The sequence below is a fragment of the Leiobunum rupestre genome, chromosome 4, assembly GCF_980474605.1.
Source record: "Leiobunum rupestre chromosome 4, qqLeiRupe1.1.hap1, whole genome shotgun sequence".
In the NCBI taxonomy this organism is placed as follows: domain Eukaryota; kingdom Metazoa; phylum Arthropoda; class Arachnida; order Opiliones; family Sclerosomatidae; genus Leiobunum; species Leiobunum rupestre.
In genome coordinates, this window is record NC_143387.1 from 51600675 (window position 1) to 51618810 (window position 18136).

The 18136-nt window shown below is 36.9% G+C and overlaps 2 protein-coding genes and 1 long non-coding RNA gene across 7 annotated transcripts; 1 reads left to right on the top strand and 2 right to left on the bottom strand.

The window, feature by feature from the left end:
- Nucleotides 1–210: 210 nt before the first annotated feature.
- Nucleotides 211–2207, bottom strand: MED6 (mediator complex subunit 6). 2 transcript variants are annotated; one of them, XM_090171495.1, is made up of 8 exons: nt 2106–2207; nt 1884–2043; nt 1726–1817; nt 1580–1662; nt 1473–1512; nt 1192–1260; nt 891–1130; nt 211–320 (listed from the first exon to the last, which is right to left on the bottom strand). In XM_090171495.1, the coding sequence occupies exons 1-8, from the start codon at nt 2107–2109 to the stop codon at nt 226–228; spliced, it is 783 nt and encodes a 260-aa protein (XP_090027621.1). In that variant the 5' UTR covers nt 2110–2207; the 3' UTR covers nt 211–225. The 2 variants fall into 2 exon arrangements, with proteins under 2 accessions (XP_090027621.1, XP_090027622.1); XM_090171496.1 differs by lacking the exon at nt 211–320 and adding an exon at nt 628–827.
- Nucleotides 2208–3485: 1278 nt separating this feature from the next.
- Nucleotides 3486–4690, bottom strand: LOC149948186 (uncharacterized). 2 transcript variants are annotated; one of them, XR_016480490.1, is made up of 4 exons: nt 4608–4690; nt 4375–4542; nt 4188–4293; nt 3486–4077 (listed from the first exon to the last, which is right to left on the bottom strand). It is a non-coding gene; the product is annotated as an uncharacterized LOC149948186 (long non-coding RNA). The 2 variants fall into 2 exon arrangements; XR_016480489.1 differs by having other exon boundaries at nt 4188–4542.
- Nucleotides 4691–8112: 3422 nt separating this feature from the next.
- LOC149948187 (uncharacterized) lies at nt 8113–17995 on the top strand. Of its 3 annotated transcripts, none has more exons than XM_090173124.1 (2): nt 8113–8141; nt 16527–17995. In XM_090173124.1, the coding sequence occupies exon 2, from the start codon at nt 17188–17190 to the stop codon at nt 17986–17988; it is 801 nt and encodes a 266-aa protein (XP_090029250.1). In that variant the 5' UTR covers nt 8113–8141; nt 16527–17187; the 3' UTR covers nt 17989–17995. The 3 variants fall into 3 exon arrangements, with proteins under 3 accessions (XP_090029250.1, XP_090029248.1, XP_090029249.1); XM_090173122.1 differs by lacking the exon at nt 8113–8141 and adding an exon at nt 8706–8824; XM_090173123.1 differs by lacking the exon at nt 8113–8141 and adding an exon at nt 13967–14037.
- The last annotated feature ends 141 nt before the right edge of the window (nt 17996–18136 follow it).

Here is an 18136-nt window from a genome sequence, read left to right on the forward strand (position 1 = left end):
CCATTTTGATTTTATTGAAACATCTATCTGCTTCTACCTTTATTAATATAATTTTCACTCTGCAGTCAGGGGCCTAATTTATATTAGAAGATAATAGAAGATAGAAGCACAAAAGGTCTTATTGGGCCAGCATCAGTTATATGATATTACAAAATGACTACTCGAAGCCACTAGGTGCAGTGTGATTTTTGGATCGGTTCAGCACCAGAACTGCACAGATTAGCACTAAAATCTAATCATCTCAGTGGCTGCGAAAAGAAAATATTTGGTAGGGTATGTAAACCACTTAAGCCCCACTGTTTGTTTCTTTCTTGAGTTCACTGAAAAATAATAATAATTTAATTGTCAAAATTAACCTAACAATTACTCTGTGCGTGCGTACCTTGCTTTACTACACGAGTAAAATCACTGTAATTGATTTGTTCAAAAGTTCATTATTTTTCACGATTTTAGTGTTTCTTACTTAACCTAAATTTTCTGTAGTTCAGATATATATAAAAAATTTAGATTGAAAACTTATAACACTTTTGGGAGTTACAAGATTTCCGTCTGGGGCACAATGTTACCTTGTACCCCCAATTTCGCCGCCACTGTTTAAAACAGCATTAATTAAACAAGAAACAATTTATTTCAAGAAGATTTATATATGTAATGAAAATAAATAATTTATACACTCCAGTTTAAATAGAGCTACAGAGTAGGCAGTGTGAAAAGTTCATTAACTGCTGGATTTTTGTCTGCTAAGCAACCAATAAATCATAAAACATCTGCTTAGAAGATGTAAATCCAGGAGCTTATAAGCTTCTCCCGTTTCCTGCAATGTGGCTCTATGTGAAATGAAAAGGTAATTTAAGTAATTCTGGGTTTCTTCTCTGGGGGTGGCTTCATACCACTTGCGGCTTTAGGTGGGGTTGGTTCTGATGTGTTAGGTTCAGTTTTCGTGGGTTCCGTCTTGATTTCAGTTATCTTAGCTGTTTCTTCGGCAGTTGGTGGTTGCTTCTCAAGCTGGGGAGGCGAAGGGATTTTTGGGGGAAATTTCCGTGTTAGTTCTCCAAGTAGAATATCTACCATCTTCCTTTGGAAAAGAGAAGCCGGTTCTTCTCGAACTTTATCGGTTGTTGCCGGTTTTTCTAAATTACATTATTTTTATCAGAAATTACAAAGTTCATTAAAATTAAAACCAATTTTTACCAGAATTATCTTGGTCTTTAAATTCCCACCAATATCCTTTAGAAGGATGGTATCTTGAGTAAGATAAAGCTTAAAAATTTAAAATTTTTTAGTAATTTATAATTTTTTATTAAAAAAACTAAATATTTCAGTTGTTTTCAAACTTATTGGTACCTCAACTGCCCCAAAGGTGATAAAAAAGTCCAATTACCCTCTGAGGAACTGTATTCATATTACAAGTTTTAAAAATGGACTGATACTTTGAAAACCAAGGAAATATTTAATATAAAGAAGATTTATACCTTCATCAAATGCATTTTGCAAATGGTGAATTGTAGTTAACTATATTAAAAGGAAAAAACTTATTTCTAAAAATGTTGGTGTAAAATTTAATTTAAGATATCAATACCAATCTTGAATTTATGACTGAATTTAAATCCGGAGCTTGATAAACTACACCCGCCAATATGTAATAATCGGCTAAAGGTGTTACTAAAATAAAAGTTGAAAATTTATTTTTGAAAGTTGATTTTCAAAATTGCTGATTTTTCACACTTTGAGTGGGTGAATGCCTGTGCTGTTTTCGAATTACAAATAATATTGGTTCTTGTACGTGTAAAAGAGAGTATTCAATTCCTGTCATATTTCTAAAGATAGAATATTTATTATAAAAATTTTGGATCAGTGATTAAATTTTTTAAACATTTGCATACGCTAATTGATTGGTACTTAATCCCTGCATTTTAATGATTTCGTTATTGCATGTTCGGTCATAAAATGGGTTTGTACCTTCGGAGAAATAATCCATTACATTTCCCGGGTTAAGAACTGGAATCCAAGCACTATCGTGCCAAGAAATTCCTAATTGATTCTCTAAAAGATAAGAAAAATAATAAAAACTATGTAAAAACCATAAGATTGGTTGAATTGTTTACCCATAATGTGAAATTTTCGTAAAAAATCGACGTGACTTCAGTGATGCCAGGTCGCAAAAATGGAATTTTCCTTTCCGACTCTTGAAATATTCCTTTTTGGAATAAAATTTTCCTAGTTTTCCAAAACACTTTAAACAATGATATTTGCGTAAAACAATTACTTAGGACGTTGTAAAACAAAATTAACAAAAGTCCTGAAGGTAATAATACTTTTCTTTTCATCTCCTATGAATAAAAACTAGGAACAATTTTACCAGTATACAGATTTTACTAAGGATAGAGCTGGAACAATTCGTTCGGAATTAGCAGACGACTTTCCAAAAAAAAACACACACAATTTGTAGGGGTGCCAGCTAAAGCGAATCCGACTAAAACTTATGATTGTATTAATTGACTCTTTCATAATAAGTTTTATGTTAGCTTTGAAAAAAATAATTTTCCCCCTCGAATTTCCCTAGATTTAGCCAATTTTTGGTCGGATTTCCACTTTCCCTTTTTACAGTATTTGCGGGGCAAAAATTCCCTAAATGTGAGAAATTTCCCTCAATCTGGCGTCACTGTCTGACTTATACCAGAGAGGGTAAAGTTGCTTCGCTACTGAGAGGCGTCTCTCGTTCAAAAATCCGTATTTATTTTTTTCGTCGAAAATGCCCATAGGATCCGAACGTTTGATGGCGCTGCAAGCGTATCCGGAAGTCCTAGCGCGCGATTCAATATTCAGGCTACGTTCAGCAGCAGTCAACGGAAAAAAACCCGATGGATTTGATATTTTCCACCGATGAGCTTTTTCGTCATAATGACGTCGTAAGTTGCTGAACGCTTTTATTCAGTCATCGGTGTTTTTTAAAATGTCGTAGCTTTTATAGTAGTTTTACGTCAGAAATGACGTCAGTCATCGGAAAAACCGACTCCTCCAGCCGATGACTTCGGTGAGTAACCGATGACTATCGTGACGTCAAAACCGGAAACGCTACAAAGCGTACAGTAGGAAACCGATGTCACCGATTAGTAATCGGTGAGTCCTGCTGAACGTACCCCTAGTTTAGTACGACGCAAAAATTGATCAGTTTTTAATTTACATTTTAAGTAGTTTTTAAATGTTTTAAATATGCCTGGACCATTGTGTTCCGCCGTAAATTGTTCTAATACGAAAAATAAGAACGGTGAATACGCGTTTTTTACATAGGTTTATTTTTACTTTAACTTTCTTATTGAAATTTCAGTTCCCTATCATAGTTGGATAATTTAAAAAACGAGAAACTGACAAATAAAACAACGGAATACCTACACTTTAACCATAGGTTTTGCTCTAATCATTTCACTGACGAGTTTTATGAATATTAAAACTAAAAATAGTCTAATACCATCAGCTGTGCCAACAATATTTTATTAACACTACTCATTTTCCAGTACAGTTAGTGAAGTATAAAGAAAAACATCTAAGGGTTCTTAATGTGGTTTAAAAAATTTACTGACAATTAATATACTAAAATGTATAGCATATCCATACGCGACATATGAACATGGGTTGGAAGAAAGCGCGTTGGTCACAAACGCAACACAACCAATTTCAGAGGAAAACACATAATTACACTTTGTCCAACAGTATTTCATGCGAAAATTGAAACTGTCTATCTCAATAATAAATAATTTTAATAAATTACATTACTTTAGTTGTTAATCACAATGGTAAAAGAACTTTAGATTTAAACACGCAATTGTCATCATCTTCTAAACACATTCGAACAGAGCATATGCAATTCAATTGAGAGTCCAAATCTACTTAAACAAAATGTCCTTAGCTATATATCAGGATATTTAATCCATCGCTGTTTTTCCAACCACCAATGCTCCTCTTGCCTCAGCCAACTCAAAAAGAACAATCCAATTATTGATCCTACAAATGTGCTCTCCTTCTTCAAGTTTTTCAAAACAACAAAGAACTCTTCTTTTGGTAGCCTTATAGTACCTACTGAAATTTTTTTAAAGTTTATTACAGAAACAAATGAGGTATTTGATACTATAGCTTTAAACTACTATCTCACATGCCAATGTCAAAGAGCGTATGGAAAAATTTATTACACGTCGAATTGACAAGACTTGGTTTCAAGCATCAATAGATTCAACATGTCCGACTGTATTTCAAAACATGATAAGTTTCTTCGTTGAGTTTGGCATGCACAGTGCCCTGAAATCTCGATCATGATTACAAAAAGACACAGAAAAGACTGGACAGGAAATTGATGAAGATACAGCACTAAACTCATACCTCATATTCGTCTTTTTTGAACTACTTCGAAGCTTTATCTTATATATTTATTTCTTATTTATTTTCATTAAGTTATTTGATCTTATTTCATTTCCAATATATTAATTTCTATTGTTAATTTGTTATTGTTGTTAGGCCTTGGCTATTTATGTTTCCCATTATTTTAGGCTGTTAAAAAGAATTGACACTTCAATATTCAAATATAATATTTAAAAATAATTAGTTGTACTTACTTGCGTCATAAATTTACATGAAACAACCATTTCACATTTTAATTAAATTTTTTAGTATCAGAAATAAGAAAATAATCGGTGCCATATTGCGGATGTAACAAAAATCTTCTAAAAAAATTTAACTAACGACACCCTGTAGCACCCTGGTAGTGGGATCCTGAACTTCATTTGTAATTTCTTCTATTCGCGCGTGCGTCAAAAACTGGTAACGAAATTTTAACATTGCGGGAATAGGAAGAGACGCCTCTCAGTAGCGAAGCGACTTTACCCTCTCTGGTACTAAAGAAGGGGAACCGTTATGTCTAGTAATATGAAAACTTGAATCCTCCTAGGTTATGTACTGCTGGCTTTTATCATGGACACTGTATCTCTAACCGGACGGGAAAAGCTGTAGCTTCCACCATACAAAATCACCTTCCGCCGCCACCGTCTCTCTGTAAAGGGGGGAAACTCAAGAATTTTGAAAGTTTCGGGCTGTCGAGGGCCATATAATTCGTCACGTGGTCGACAAAACGTTCCATTTGAAATGGGGGTTTACATTCTTTCGAATGACCTTGACGGCCCTGCGAATCGAGTACGGCTAATACGAAGTAGGACGCAAACGGACAGTGAGGGCAGCCTTGGAAATAACGGTGGTCAGGTGGTCAAAGACCAGTTTATTTATTCAAAATTTTGGGGGTCACTGGTCACCGTGTCCAGTTTATTAATTCGAAATAATAACAAAAAAAAACAGAAGGTGACCAGTTTAATAATTCCAAATAATAAGAGATGACCTTTTAATTCAAGGTTTATATCAATTTTGATTTCCCTATTCACTGGCTTTCTATGTACAGCAACTCCGCTTACTACCGCCGCGGTCGCACGTCGAGGTTTTATGTAGAGTCTATTCGCTCGCATCCCTCAAACGAGTGGAAGTGTCAAACCCCCCTCCGGCCTCAAACCCTCAATCCTCCAAGTCTCGCTTTCCCCCAAGTACGGTAGGCTACCCTGGCTACGCGGTAACGGACCGGGGACTCTGGAGTTACGGGGCCTAGAGAAAGAGAGATAATACCGTAAATTACGATGGTCTTCTAGGCTATGGTAGAAGTCTTAGGTGAGATAGTACTATATTGTACTATTCTTGTGGTACTCATAAAATAAAGTTAACTATTTTGAATACGTGTAAAGTTAATGTTACCAACATAAACTAACTTCTAAACATGTAATATAGGTTTTTTTAGGCTTATAAATGACATTAGAACATTTTATGAGACCAGTTAAATAATTCATATGCTAGGGGTCACTGGTCAGAAGGACCAGTTTAAAAAAAAACCTTATTTCCAAGGCTGAGTGAGGGGGTACCTCTTTTAGGCTGCTTTTCCCGTCCGGTTAGAGATACAGTGTCCATGCTTTTATCCCCATTGGAATTATAGCTTCCCAAGCGCCACCTTGATTGTGAAAAAAGTACTAATTATTACTATTATTTTAAATTTAAGTATAATTTAATTATAACTAAAGCAAAAATCTCTGTTTTAAAATACTATTTTCGTATTTTAAAAATTATATTTTAAATATCAATAATAAAAATTAGAATGCAGGTGCCGCTATTAACGGGCCTCTACTCCTAAAGCGCGAAAAATGTTTACTACTAAACATGAGAAATGGCTAAGCTTAGGCTAAACTAAGAAATATATGATTAAAGCCTAAGCTACATGCCTGGCCCTTATTTTCAAAGACTTGTTTATTTAATAAACTATATGAAGATGTAACATAATAATTTACCCCTACACTGCTATTTCAATTATCTTCAGAAACTAAAATAAACATCCGCTAATTCACGAGTCATGACTCCATATTCCATAAAACACAAAAAAACTATCTAAAAAATAGTTTCAACAATTCATCGATAGATGGCGCGTCGAACGCCATAATTCCCCTGGGCCACGGGCTGGCAGGGATATATACTGTCTATGCTGGCAGTTAGTAACGGTCCCCCACACCATGGAGAAAGAAAGCTTTCTTTCTCCATGCCCACACAATGGACGAATAACAGCAGGAGCAAACTCCTTTAGCACTATGTAGCAGTGATGCCAGTTCGCGGAAGTGAAAATTAATTTTTAGGGCGTTAAAATTTTTCTTGTCAAACCTTGGAGGAAGGTAGAGGAGGTGTTTTGAATGCCCACGGAGATCCCCACCCGTAATACCTCACTCCCACTAGTGGGAGAGAATGGGGGGAATGAAAAAAGGGGCATCCTGGTAAAAATTAATAGTGTGGCGTGGCTCGCGCCCTCTCGCGGACCCAAAACTCTATCGAAATTATATTTGTTCTCAACACGTGTTTCGAATGTTTAGGTTTTTCACTCTTTTTTATTATTAAGTAGTTTTTTAAATAGCGAATTTATGGAGCTAAATGACCATAACTACAGCAAAAAAAAACAGTTTAATAGTGATAAAAAAATCATTAAATTATAATCTGGAAAGTAAATACCTCACTACATGATCGTTTCTCGATTCTTCTTTCGTTTAGATTCTAATGATCTCGGTAACCTAAGAAAACACGCCGCTACAACTTATTTTTTTCTCGAAAAAGACAGATGGTGACGCCGCTACGGCTTCCTCATTCTAGATGGCGCGAACTAACGAAATCACCCACGTGACGGAAATTTACCAGGATTCGGTCCCCACGTTTTCAACCCACCCCCAACGCCCGTTTGTGGGAGTATCAAATCACGAGTCAAACCCATAAAAATCGGAGAAATAACTAGAACGATTTTTATAATATTTCAGTGCGTACCTTTAGCCTGTGCTTTTCATTGGTTGGCGTACGACAGTATCGCCATCTCCACCACGTCAAACTAAAAACTATCTCGCCAAAAACGGCCATTAGTCTCATAGAGGCGTAAGCCGCGATTCCTCCATTGCGTTTCAGACGAGATTTGTGGGATCTCCCCAACCTCACCCCGTGTTGGGTTATCTTTTTCCGGTGGACCGTCCGTTCTCATTTCCTCCTTGGGGCTTGGCGTTTGGTACAGACGCACAACCTGTGTTGGTGTTGGCTCTTCAATACCTCCCGGAGCCACCTACCATCGAAGGAAACCGCACCATGTGAACCGCCTACTGAGAAGATTATCTCGCGTTGGCTCGCTACCACTAAGGGTAATAATAGCTCGGATGTTCAGTGACAACTTTTCTTCACGACTTTAGAGCCCCTCGCAATCAGGATCGAACTTTTCGCCATCAAATGGCCGCGTCGGCTAACCTCTAGGGAGCTTTAGTAAATTGTTCAGACTCCAAAGGCGCTCTCCTATCTCCCAGTTCCACTCGCGCTCTTCGAACCCGGTGGTCACCATCATCCATGACATCTGTGACCATAGAAATTTCATAGGTAACTAGAATGCTGCCGCCTACGGCCGAGCTTGTCGCCAGTTCGCTTTGAACCTTTCAGCCAATGAGAGACCGTAGAGCGGTTCCGCTACTCTCGAAGCGTCATGCCGCAGGAGGATAAGTATGAAAATTGCAGACGATGCAATCGACAGCCAAGCTCGGGAAATTCCGGTAGGATTTCGCTGGGTTTTTTCATTTTGAGATCTTAACAGTTTGCGGATAATAACTTAAATATAATCGTAAAAGTATTAAATTTAAAATTTGTTTTCTTAAATATATTTGTAATAAGGAATCTGTGAACTTATTTGGAAGAAGATAGCTCCGTTTCATTTGCAGGTGCGCTTCATAACCGTTAAGCCTAGGTCTAAGGGCAATGGGCATATTATTAATCCAAGATTGAACTGTGAACTTTGCATTAGACACGCTCTTCATGAGTGTAAATAGATATGCCAGCTGATTAGATAATTCTATAAAATATTATTAAATCCATAATTTCAAAATTAATCACTACACTACACTCTTCCATGTAAAAGCAAGGCCAATTAAGTCTCCTCGGAGTACACAACCTAGGCAACATCAGATATTATAGCAGACAATTGAGACCAAGCGGTAAATCCGAGTAAATCGCTGTAACTCTACGCGTAGCTCAACGACGAAATAGGGCGAAATTTTCATATCACGTGATTTTGGGCTATTTTGATACTTCCCCCCATTATCCACATCTGGTTATATGGACAAAATTACGTGGCGCTGCTAAAAAAAAGTTAAAATAGCTCAGCTCAGTCAGCTGTTAGATGTAAACAAAGGAAGCATGTAGGAATGCACCAATAAATTTCCAAATTATATAATGAAATGTGAGTAAATATTAATGATATTTATCTGTGAATGTAATACTTATGAATATATTAGTTTCTATATTAATAAAAATAAATAAAATAAACTAAAACAATAGTAATAAAAATAAACAGTGCCTGAGTATTTGGCCATTGACATTGCAATCAAAGGATGTAAAAGGAAGATATAAGGGTGGAAGGGATTCTACACACAATGATGAAGGGTTAAATAACTCTTATGGCACTTGAAAATAGTATTCAGTAACTTGAGTTAGAGTTGGGAAAATATCCTCCGTGACTAACTGGCGCAGAACCAAACATTCTATTTTTAAGTCAATGTTTTTAGCCACAGTTTTAATCGATCCGAAGTATCTCACTGCTTTCTCAATCAATCTACAAATCTTGGGAACACCATAGAGGGTAGATGGCAACACTAGCTGTTGGATGACATAGTTCAACATTGTCCTTTAAAAGGAGTAGAAGTTTGGTTGGGTCCTTTGACTCTTTTGCATAGTTAAGATTAGATAGTGAGGTATGCCTTTCGTCTAATGTGGGTAAACATGTTTGGCATTTTAATGCTTTTCGTAATTTCTTTACAACAAAACAAGCCATATAATGGATTATTTTTTCTCGAAAGATGTTGGATGTTGATGTAAGTAACATAATAAAATCATCCATTTCTTCCTCAATAACTCGAAGTTCGTTGGTTGGAAACTTGGAACTGAAACCCTCGACGTCCCTACTGAAACCTCGCACAATTTTGGAATGTGGGTGTTGTCCAAAGCAATTACGTGGCCACTTTTTGATGTTTCAATTTAATAAACAACGTTTTTTTGTATGCTGCATTGAAGTTTCTACACGTAGGATTGTTTTTCCACCCTCCTCGCTGACGAATTAAAATAAACCATTTTTAAAAGTCGCGGTAAGCCTAGTTTTTGCGTCCAGCGTTCGAATTTTCCGCTTTTTATAGTTTCTCCATTCTCCACTAAAGGATTTGGTAGCGCCACTGAATTTTGTCCATATCACAAACGACAGTGCCTTCTAGCCTGTGGTACTCCATGTAGGTATAAGTATAATAATGACTATACTTTTATTGTCTAATTAAAATTGATTTAAAAACATTTTAAAATAGAGCATTTAAATCAATTTTTAAATCAATTTTAATTAGACAATACAATTATAGCATATGTAACATAATTACTCATAAGTATGCCACAGTACCTTTATTCCATCAGTGTCCATGATTCCATACAAAAATCTTCACTAACGGTTTGTTTCACCACGAACCAGTAAAAAGGTGGACTACGTTAGATTTTAACCTTTTTATTCATCCTAGTAATTTTGGGAGTCACACCTTGGTCACACTATTGGCTACTAACATATGCAGTGGCGTAGCTAAGACTCGCGAGGCCCCCCCCGCAAAACAATATTCGGAATTTTATCCGGTATCTAGTATATACTTTGATATGAAATTAGGGGGCCCCTAAAGCTCCGGGGGCCCCCGGGGCGCACTGCGGGGTCTGCGGGGGTCTTATCTACGCCACTGAACATATGTATTTAAGCCAATGGAAAACCACTAAATTGAGAAGGAATTTTTTGCGTCGGAATTTTATAGCGTTTTCCATTTGACTGATCTCGAGCGCTCTAGATCGCTCTGATCAATATTTTATGTTCCATTTGCGTGCTCGTATCTGTTCCGATCAAGTTTCACGTGTTCCATTTCGCTCTCTCGGGTACTCCGAGATCGCCCAAAACCGATCTGCCGATTCCGACAGATCAACGGATCGAGATCGAGATCGGAGCAAATTTTTGAGTGTTCTTTTTAGATTTTTTTGGCAAAATGGCAGACCAAGACGCGAAAATTAAAATTACAAGCAGACGAAAAACAACAAAACGCTGGAATATATTCATGGAATGTTCCATTTGCAGTTTTACTCTAGTCGATTGGGGCGAGATCTATGACGTCAGAGACAGATACGGAGCGAATCTTGAGCCATCAAATGGAAAACGCCATTAGTCAGCCCAATGTAGCTATATTGAAATTTATAAACTCGCTCGGTTTGTCTTGATGAAGTTAAATAATGAGTAGTTTAGAAAAAGAAAAGGTTGGGGAAAATGATCCATACGGTTCGGTTCAGTGATCGCTTTCCGAAAATGGAACAAGTCGTCGAAGTGGGATATTCCACCAGCGTTATTAAAACTCATATCAAGCCTAGAAGAGTTAGGCGTAGGCTCAAAAGAATCTGTAAAGACTATAACCTTGTGGATGCGCCAGAAAAGCTCAACCTGAATTTCAACTATTTTTTCAATAAACCTGCTTCTTTTATTTGACATAGCAAATTTATTTTAGAACCTGAGTCTCCGAAAACTTTATTAATTGCATTAGCAGCACTTGACAGTATATTGTAATTCATTTTAGCTCCTAAGCCTTGGTGGTTCAACCCGGTTTGTTTACTAAAATAATGGCCGTCGGCCATGGTAGAGCTAATTGAGCGACGGCGTAATCAGCATTTGAGATTCTATGACGTCAAATTTTACGTAGGGTATGGATGACGCAATATCTGTGAAACAAACCGTTAGTGAAGCTAAGGGTGGGCTGAAGTGGGCTTTAGCCCCCCTGCATTTCTGAGAGGGGCCACATATTTATATTAAAAGGGCCACATATTCATAATTAAGAGGCCACATATTTTAATTTATTAATTTTCATTATCTCTAGAAATTTGTTTTATTGCCAAAAAAGGTTTTTCTGGAAAAAAATCTTTTAAAATCAATTTGTTTACTCAAAAAGGTAGTAGACCATAAACAGATAGATTCGGGAGGAAGGTAGCGGAAATTGAGAGAAAGTTGAAAAGAAAGGGGCTTATGGGAATTTAGGGAAATATCCCAGGCATGCACTTGTGACGTGTCCCCTCCAGGTCGGATACAAGGTCAGTAGGGGGTCCAGAAAACGCGAAGAGAGCCGCAACAATAAATCGACGGTGCTCTTCTCGCTTCCTAGAAAATTTTGGGTTTTTTCGATTCCACCACTTTTGCGAAATATAGTCGATCCAAGGTTCAAGCTAAGGGCCACAAAATTCTTAGGGGCCACAAAATAATTAGCCCACCTGTAAAAAAAACCTTAGCGCAGCTACTGAGAGCTAGTGGCATACTTATGAGTAATTATGTTACATATGATTATAGTCATGTAGTATCGTGTCTCGTATATGAATTTTATATTATCATATCAAAGCCATGACTTTTAAAACCTTTAATGTGTATGATCAGAAATACATGAACCGAAATTATCAGCGAACGCTTTTTTCGGGGGATACTTTTTCTTTGTACGCCAAGGGAAGGAAAATTTACTTTAGATTATTTCGTCCCACCCGACAGCAGGTAAAATATCCGAGTGCACCACGGGAAACTAGTTCGCCATCTAGTGAGGTAAGATCTATCGTTTTTCTTATAGCGTTTTCCATTTGATTAATCAAGATTCGCTCTGAATCTGTCTCTGACGTCATAGATCTCACTCCAATCGACTAGAGTAAAACCGCAAATGGAACATTCCATTAGTATATTCCCGCACTCTGTTGATTTTCGTCTGCTAGTAATTTGAATTTTCGCGTCTTGGTCTGCCATTTTACCAAAAAATATAAAAGGAACACGCGAAAATTTGCTCCGATCTCGATCTCGATGGATCACGAGAAACTTGATCGGAGCAGATCCGAGCACGCTAATGGAACATAAAATGTTGATCAGAGCGATCTAGAGTGCTGGAGAGCAGACAAATGGAAAACGCTATTAGAAAAAACTACGTGAAACGTCATCTGTCAACCGAGGCTTAGTGTATGTAAGCTTAGCGTCTGTTAGTTAATAATAATGAAAAACGTACAGAAATTAATTCGTTATTTGGGAAACCTTGCGCGTCCGTTTATTTTCGAAAGAAGAGTTATTTTTAGTATTGTTAAAGTCTGAAAATGTATGTAAATATCTGTTAGAGCTTCTGAAGTTATATGAAAACCTAAAAAGCAAATTTAAACCATCGATTCCTAAAAAAACGTGGGAGGTAGAAGAAAAAGATGCCAATAGATACTGAAGAAGTGGAAGAAAATGAAATTATAGATTGGGACCAATAAAGCAATGGCAGAATTAACAGTAAATTATTTTTCGCAAGCAAGGGAATTAAGAGATCTTAATCTTGACACTTTTAGTCAATATTATCACATCAGAAACACTGTGTAAAAGCATCTATACTCGACATTTTGAAGGTTTTCGTATTAAATTTTAACAACTTATAAAAGGAAAATTCTCGTGGTTTTAATTTTTTACACAGACTAAAAATGATGCACGCGCAGCACCTTTTTAGTTTGTTTTAACTCAAAAGTTTACCTAGGCAACACCAGGTGGCGTATTCAAACACTCACCCCGGAGAAGGACATTCTCGTTTTTTGAGGAGGGTGGGATGACAAACCGCGTTTAAGAAGGGGAAAACAGAGAATTTGCGAATAGCGTTAGAGGAATAGGTCTCTGATAATTTCGGTTCATGTATTTCTGGTAGCACCAAATGTTTTTAGCTGCGACCCTCAGCGGCGAAGTTATCTTCCCTGAAGGAACACAGGATAGATTGTAGCGAATTTAGAACTTGGAAAAAAAATTATCAATCATAAGTTATTTCAAACAACAGTTACCGTTAGTTTAAGGGTTGGAAAAGGTCATTTTAAAACATGTGGATATCAATAATTTTTCCAACGTTACAACTAGTCTTTAATAAATTTTCTTTGCAACCTTTGGAGAAAGTTATTGGGTTTTAAAATTTTGAAATTAATAACTAAATTCATAACGAAAATTTGGTAGCAGAATAGCCCTACTCTTGTGCAAATTAGTGTTACTACTTAATAAAACTAATAGAGCGTTCTATAAAATCGGTGTGGTGTGCTTTCCCCCTTTTGAGTTCGGAGGAGGTGAAGGTTTGGCCGGTTTTTCGTGTGAGAGAAAAATATTTATCTGGCAAACCCGTAAGAAATTGAGAGCAGTCGATTTTTAGGAGTAGCGTAGTTGCTAGCCTAGGCTTCACTAATTTCCGGCTTTCCGCGCTGTTTTTCTTATTTTAAATGATTTTTGTAATAAATGTATGAGGCAAATAAGCAAAATACTAGTCCCAAATCCACTGGTTTAAAAAGAAACTTAGAATATTAAAATATTCTTAACCCCAAACATACTTCAACAACTAGGGTCCCTCCTACAACTCCTAAAAGGTACGTCTCTAAAATATTCATATAAAGACAGGACATAAGCCGAATTCTCTTAAACCAAAGAATAACAAATGTTGCTAGTCCTGCTGAACTAGCTCTATAGTCTGTATGAAAAGTTTGGCCGGTTTTGGGCCAATTTTATAGAACGCTCTATTGGCACAAATAATTATATTAGCAACAATATTGGTGTTGTTATAGATAAGAGCAAAAGTGACATAATTGCCAAAAGTGTGAAAATCCCTGTACTTTCGTATGCTAAAGGTTTAATCGACCACGTAAAAGACTATTTATTGTCGCCTTTCTGGATCTTTTTTTAGTCTATGGTATTATATCGTAGGGAGATGGTGATAGCTTCTCCACAGAACGACGAAAAATCAAAAAATACACTAACTTTGACCAGTGCTACTTAGTTACTCCGTTCCTCACTACGAGGCGTTATTTGTTGGTTTTAACTTCCTTCCCTCCCCAAGGCATACTTTCCCTTCTCCCCTCCCAACTTGTATTTCGCTCGTAACATTCATTAAGAAATAGGTCCGATTGACACACTTTTGGTAATTATGTCACTTTTGATAAGAGATAGATAAGATAAGCATAGTTCTCACTGTTTAGATAAGATAAGCATAGTTCTCAATGTTTAGCCAGGGGGCACTAGGAGTATATTAAATTGTATATATTGACAGGTCCTAGCTAACTAGGACATCACTCTCAGATCACCATGACTTACGATGTAATATTGTATACAGAGTGGTTTATTTGCTCGAAAAAGTGATTATTTTTCAAAAACTATGTTTTCTAGAAAGTTGAAATTTGTACTGTAAATTATACGTGCCGGGGGACACTTTCTACCAAAATTGCATATAAATCAAAAAATATTTTCACGTTTTTTGAAAATTTAAATTTTAACCGCTAGGTGCTATAAGAAAATTGTCAACGAGAAAATTGTAGAGCGTCACCGAAAACGTACAAATAGCGTTGGCGCGAAAAAAATAGACGCCTTTTCACTGACAAAATACGACTTGAAAAAGTGACAAGTTGGGCAAGCTAAAATAATTTTTTTTGAATTCCATTGGGAGAGTAGTGTAACTTTATGAAAGTCAGAAATTTGTTAATCTGGTGTTTAATTTAATAAACACCGCTGAAAAATCGAGGAGACAATGGCGAAGAAGGTATTACACGATTTAATTTCGTAGGATTAAAAAGGCGAATTTTTTGAAAAAACAAAGAGACATTTTATTTATCTACTTACAAACAAAATTTATAAGTACTAGTATGTTTCGAAAATACCACCTTCGGCTGCGATGCCGGCTTGGGCGCGAACAATCATATTGTCGAAGGCGGCTTGAATCATTTCCGGGGTTACTTCCCGGTAGTGTTGTAAGTCGGAAAATTTTCCGCGGAAAATTTCCCGCTCGGAAAATTTTCCGGAAAATTACCGAGGCCTTTTTTCCGGAAAATTTTCCGTATTTTTCCGAAAAATATTAAAAACATTTTCATTTCATGATTTGTTTAATATATTGTTTGCAAATTTAAATAAAGCGGCATTTTCACCTAATTTTTTCTAATCTAAAAGTAAAACTAAACCTATAGACTAGTTTAAACTGGTTGAAATGTAACACTATTAATGTTTTTTTAGTATGTTTAGTGATATTAGTCATTTTAAATCGATAAAAAGTTTAAAACATTAAAAACCCTTGAAAAGTAATTTATGTTTAAATTTTTTATTTTTCCGATTTGCGGAAAATTTTCCACATTTTATTTTTCCGGAAAATTAACAACCCTACTTCCCCGCAAGCGCTTACAATTCGTTGACGCAGCTCTTCAAGGGTCTCAACCGGAGTGGCGTACACCTTGTCCTTGATGAAGCCCCAAAGAAAGAAATCCAACGGAGTCAGATCGGGCGACCTTGCTGGCCAGTGTACGGGACCGTTTCTCCCTATCCATCGTTGTGGAAATTCGTTGTTTAGGTAATCTCTCACGGCCCTGTGGTAATGAGGCGGGGCACCGTCTTGCTAAAACCACCATTGTCTCCTCGATTTTTCAGCGGTGTTTATTGCATTAAACACCAGATTAACAAATTTCTGACTTTCATAAAGTTACACTACTCTCCCAATGGAATTAAAAAAAAAGTTATTTTAGCTTGCCCAACTTGTCACTTTTTCAAGTCGTATTTTGTCAGTGAAAAAGACGTCTATTTTTTTCTCGCCAACGCTATTTGTACGATTTCGGTGACGCTCTACAATTTTCTTTTAGCACCTAGCGGTTAAAATTTAAATTTTCAAAAAACGTGAAAATATTTTTCGATTTAGATGCAATTTTGGTAGAAAGTGTCCCCCGGCACGTATAATGTACGGTACAAATTTCAACTTTCTAGAAAACATAGTTTTAAAAAAAAAAAAACACTTTTTCGAGCAACAAAAAACACCCTGTATAAGTTTTAATCCTTAATAAATGTATTGTAAACATTTAAAGTAATGAGTCTCAATTGGTTAAAGTATTTCCCACAAACACAACAAATAAATGGAGACGGGGATGGGATACCAATGAGGAAGTCAACCAGTGAAGGGAGTCAATGAGTTAGCAAAGGCTTAGCTACGAAGTTTCTACTGCAGACTGGAATAAGTAGGAGGAGTTTTTAAAGGAAAGTACAAATTCATTATACTTTAAAGAAAAGTTAAAGATATTTTATTTTGGAAATAAACATTATTGAAGATAATTTTGAAACCTCCCAGCCCAAGGAAGTTTTGAAGCAATAGTTCCACATCCACAAGGAATGATTGCAACTCTAGGACGACTAGATGCTTTTGATGCAAGCAAAGAACCATGGATTCAGTACTCAGAGAGACCGGAGGCATATTTCCTCGTAAATGACATCACAGATGTAGCGAATCAAAGGGCAGTACTCATGAAAATCCTCGACCCAAAAACATATGCACTTCTCCGTAACCTAATATTACCATCACCTATGAAGGACAAAACGTATGAAGAGTTAGTTGCAGAGCTGACGAATCACTTCAATCCAAAACCATACAGAATGGCAGAAAGGTTACGTTTTCATAGGAGAGATCGTAAATCGCAACATATGTAGCTGAATTAAGAAGATTAACAGAGCATTGTCAGTTTGGAGTGCGTTTAGATGAGGAACTGCTGGACAAAATGGCTTGGGGTATAAATGACGATACGATGCAAAATAAACTTCTAGCTGAAGAAGATGGCCTCACATTGGACAAAGCAGTCAAACTGTTACAAGCAATGGAGATGGCGTCAAGGAATACGAAGGAAATGAAAGTCACGGGAGGTGAGCTCGGTCAAAACAATGTTAATTTCGTATCACACAGAAGCCAAGCGAAGAATGGTCCAAAGAAAGGTGGAAACACAAGGAAGCCGGCCAATGGCCAACAATCCACTGACAAGTGCATACGCTGCGCTGGAACTGGACACAAGAATTCGGACTGCAGATTCATGAAGGACATTTGCTACAAGTGTCAACGAGTGGGGCACATAGCAAAAGCATACTTGAATCCCAATCCAAGGCCATCAATGAAGGAGTACAAAAGGGCAGATAAGATCAAATTCGAAAAAGTTAATCAAGTCAATCAGCTTAGGGAATCAAGTTCCGCATTAAAAGAATATGATGTACCAGTATACAACATAATAATTGAGGACTCGGATGAAGAAGCACTTCCACCGGAGATTGTTCACTTAGAGGTCAACGGCAAAAGTATTCAATTCGAGTTGGACCATGGTTCAGGCCATGCCATGATGACGAAATATGAATTTCAGTCACTACCAGATAAACCGGAGGTTCAACCTTTTGCGAAGAAACACCGATCCTATTCGGGACATCCAGTCAATATATTCAAGCGTACAAGGGTAAATGTCCCGTACAAGGGAATATCTGCGCAATTACCAAGTGGTACAAGCCTTTGCGGTTGGAATGGTTGTACTCCTCATTGAAGATACTATCATCTGTCAACTTTGTCAATCACCTAGACCCAAAGCAACCTATTACTCTCAATCAAGTTCTGGAAAAGAATGAAAAGTTATTTTCACCAGGTCTGGGAAAACTAGAAGGCGTCAAGATTCACCTTCAAGTCAAGAGATG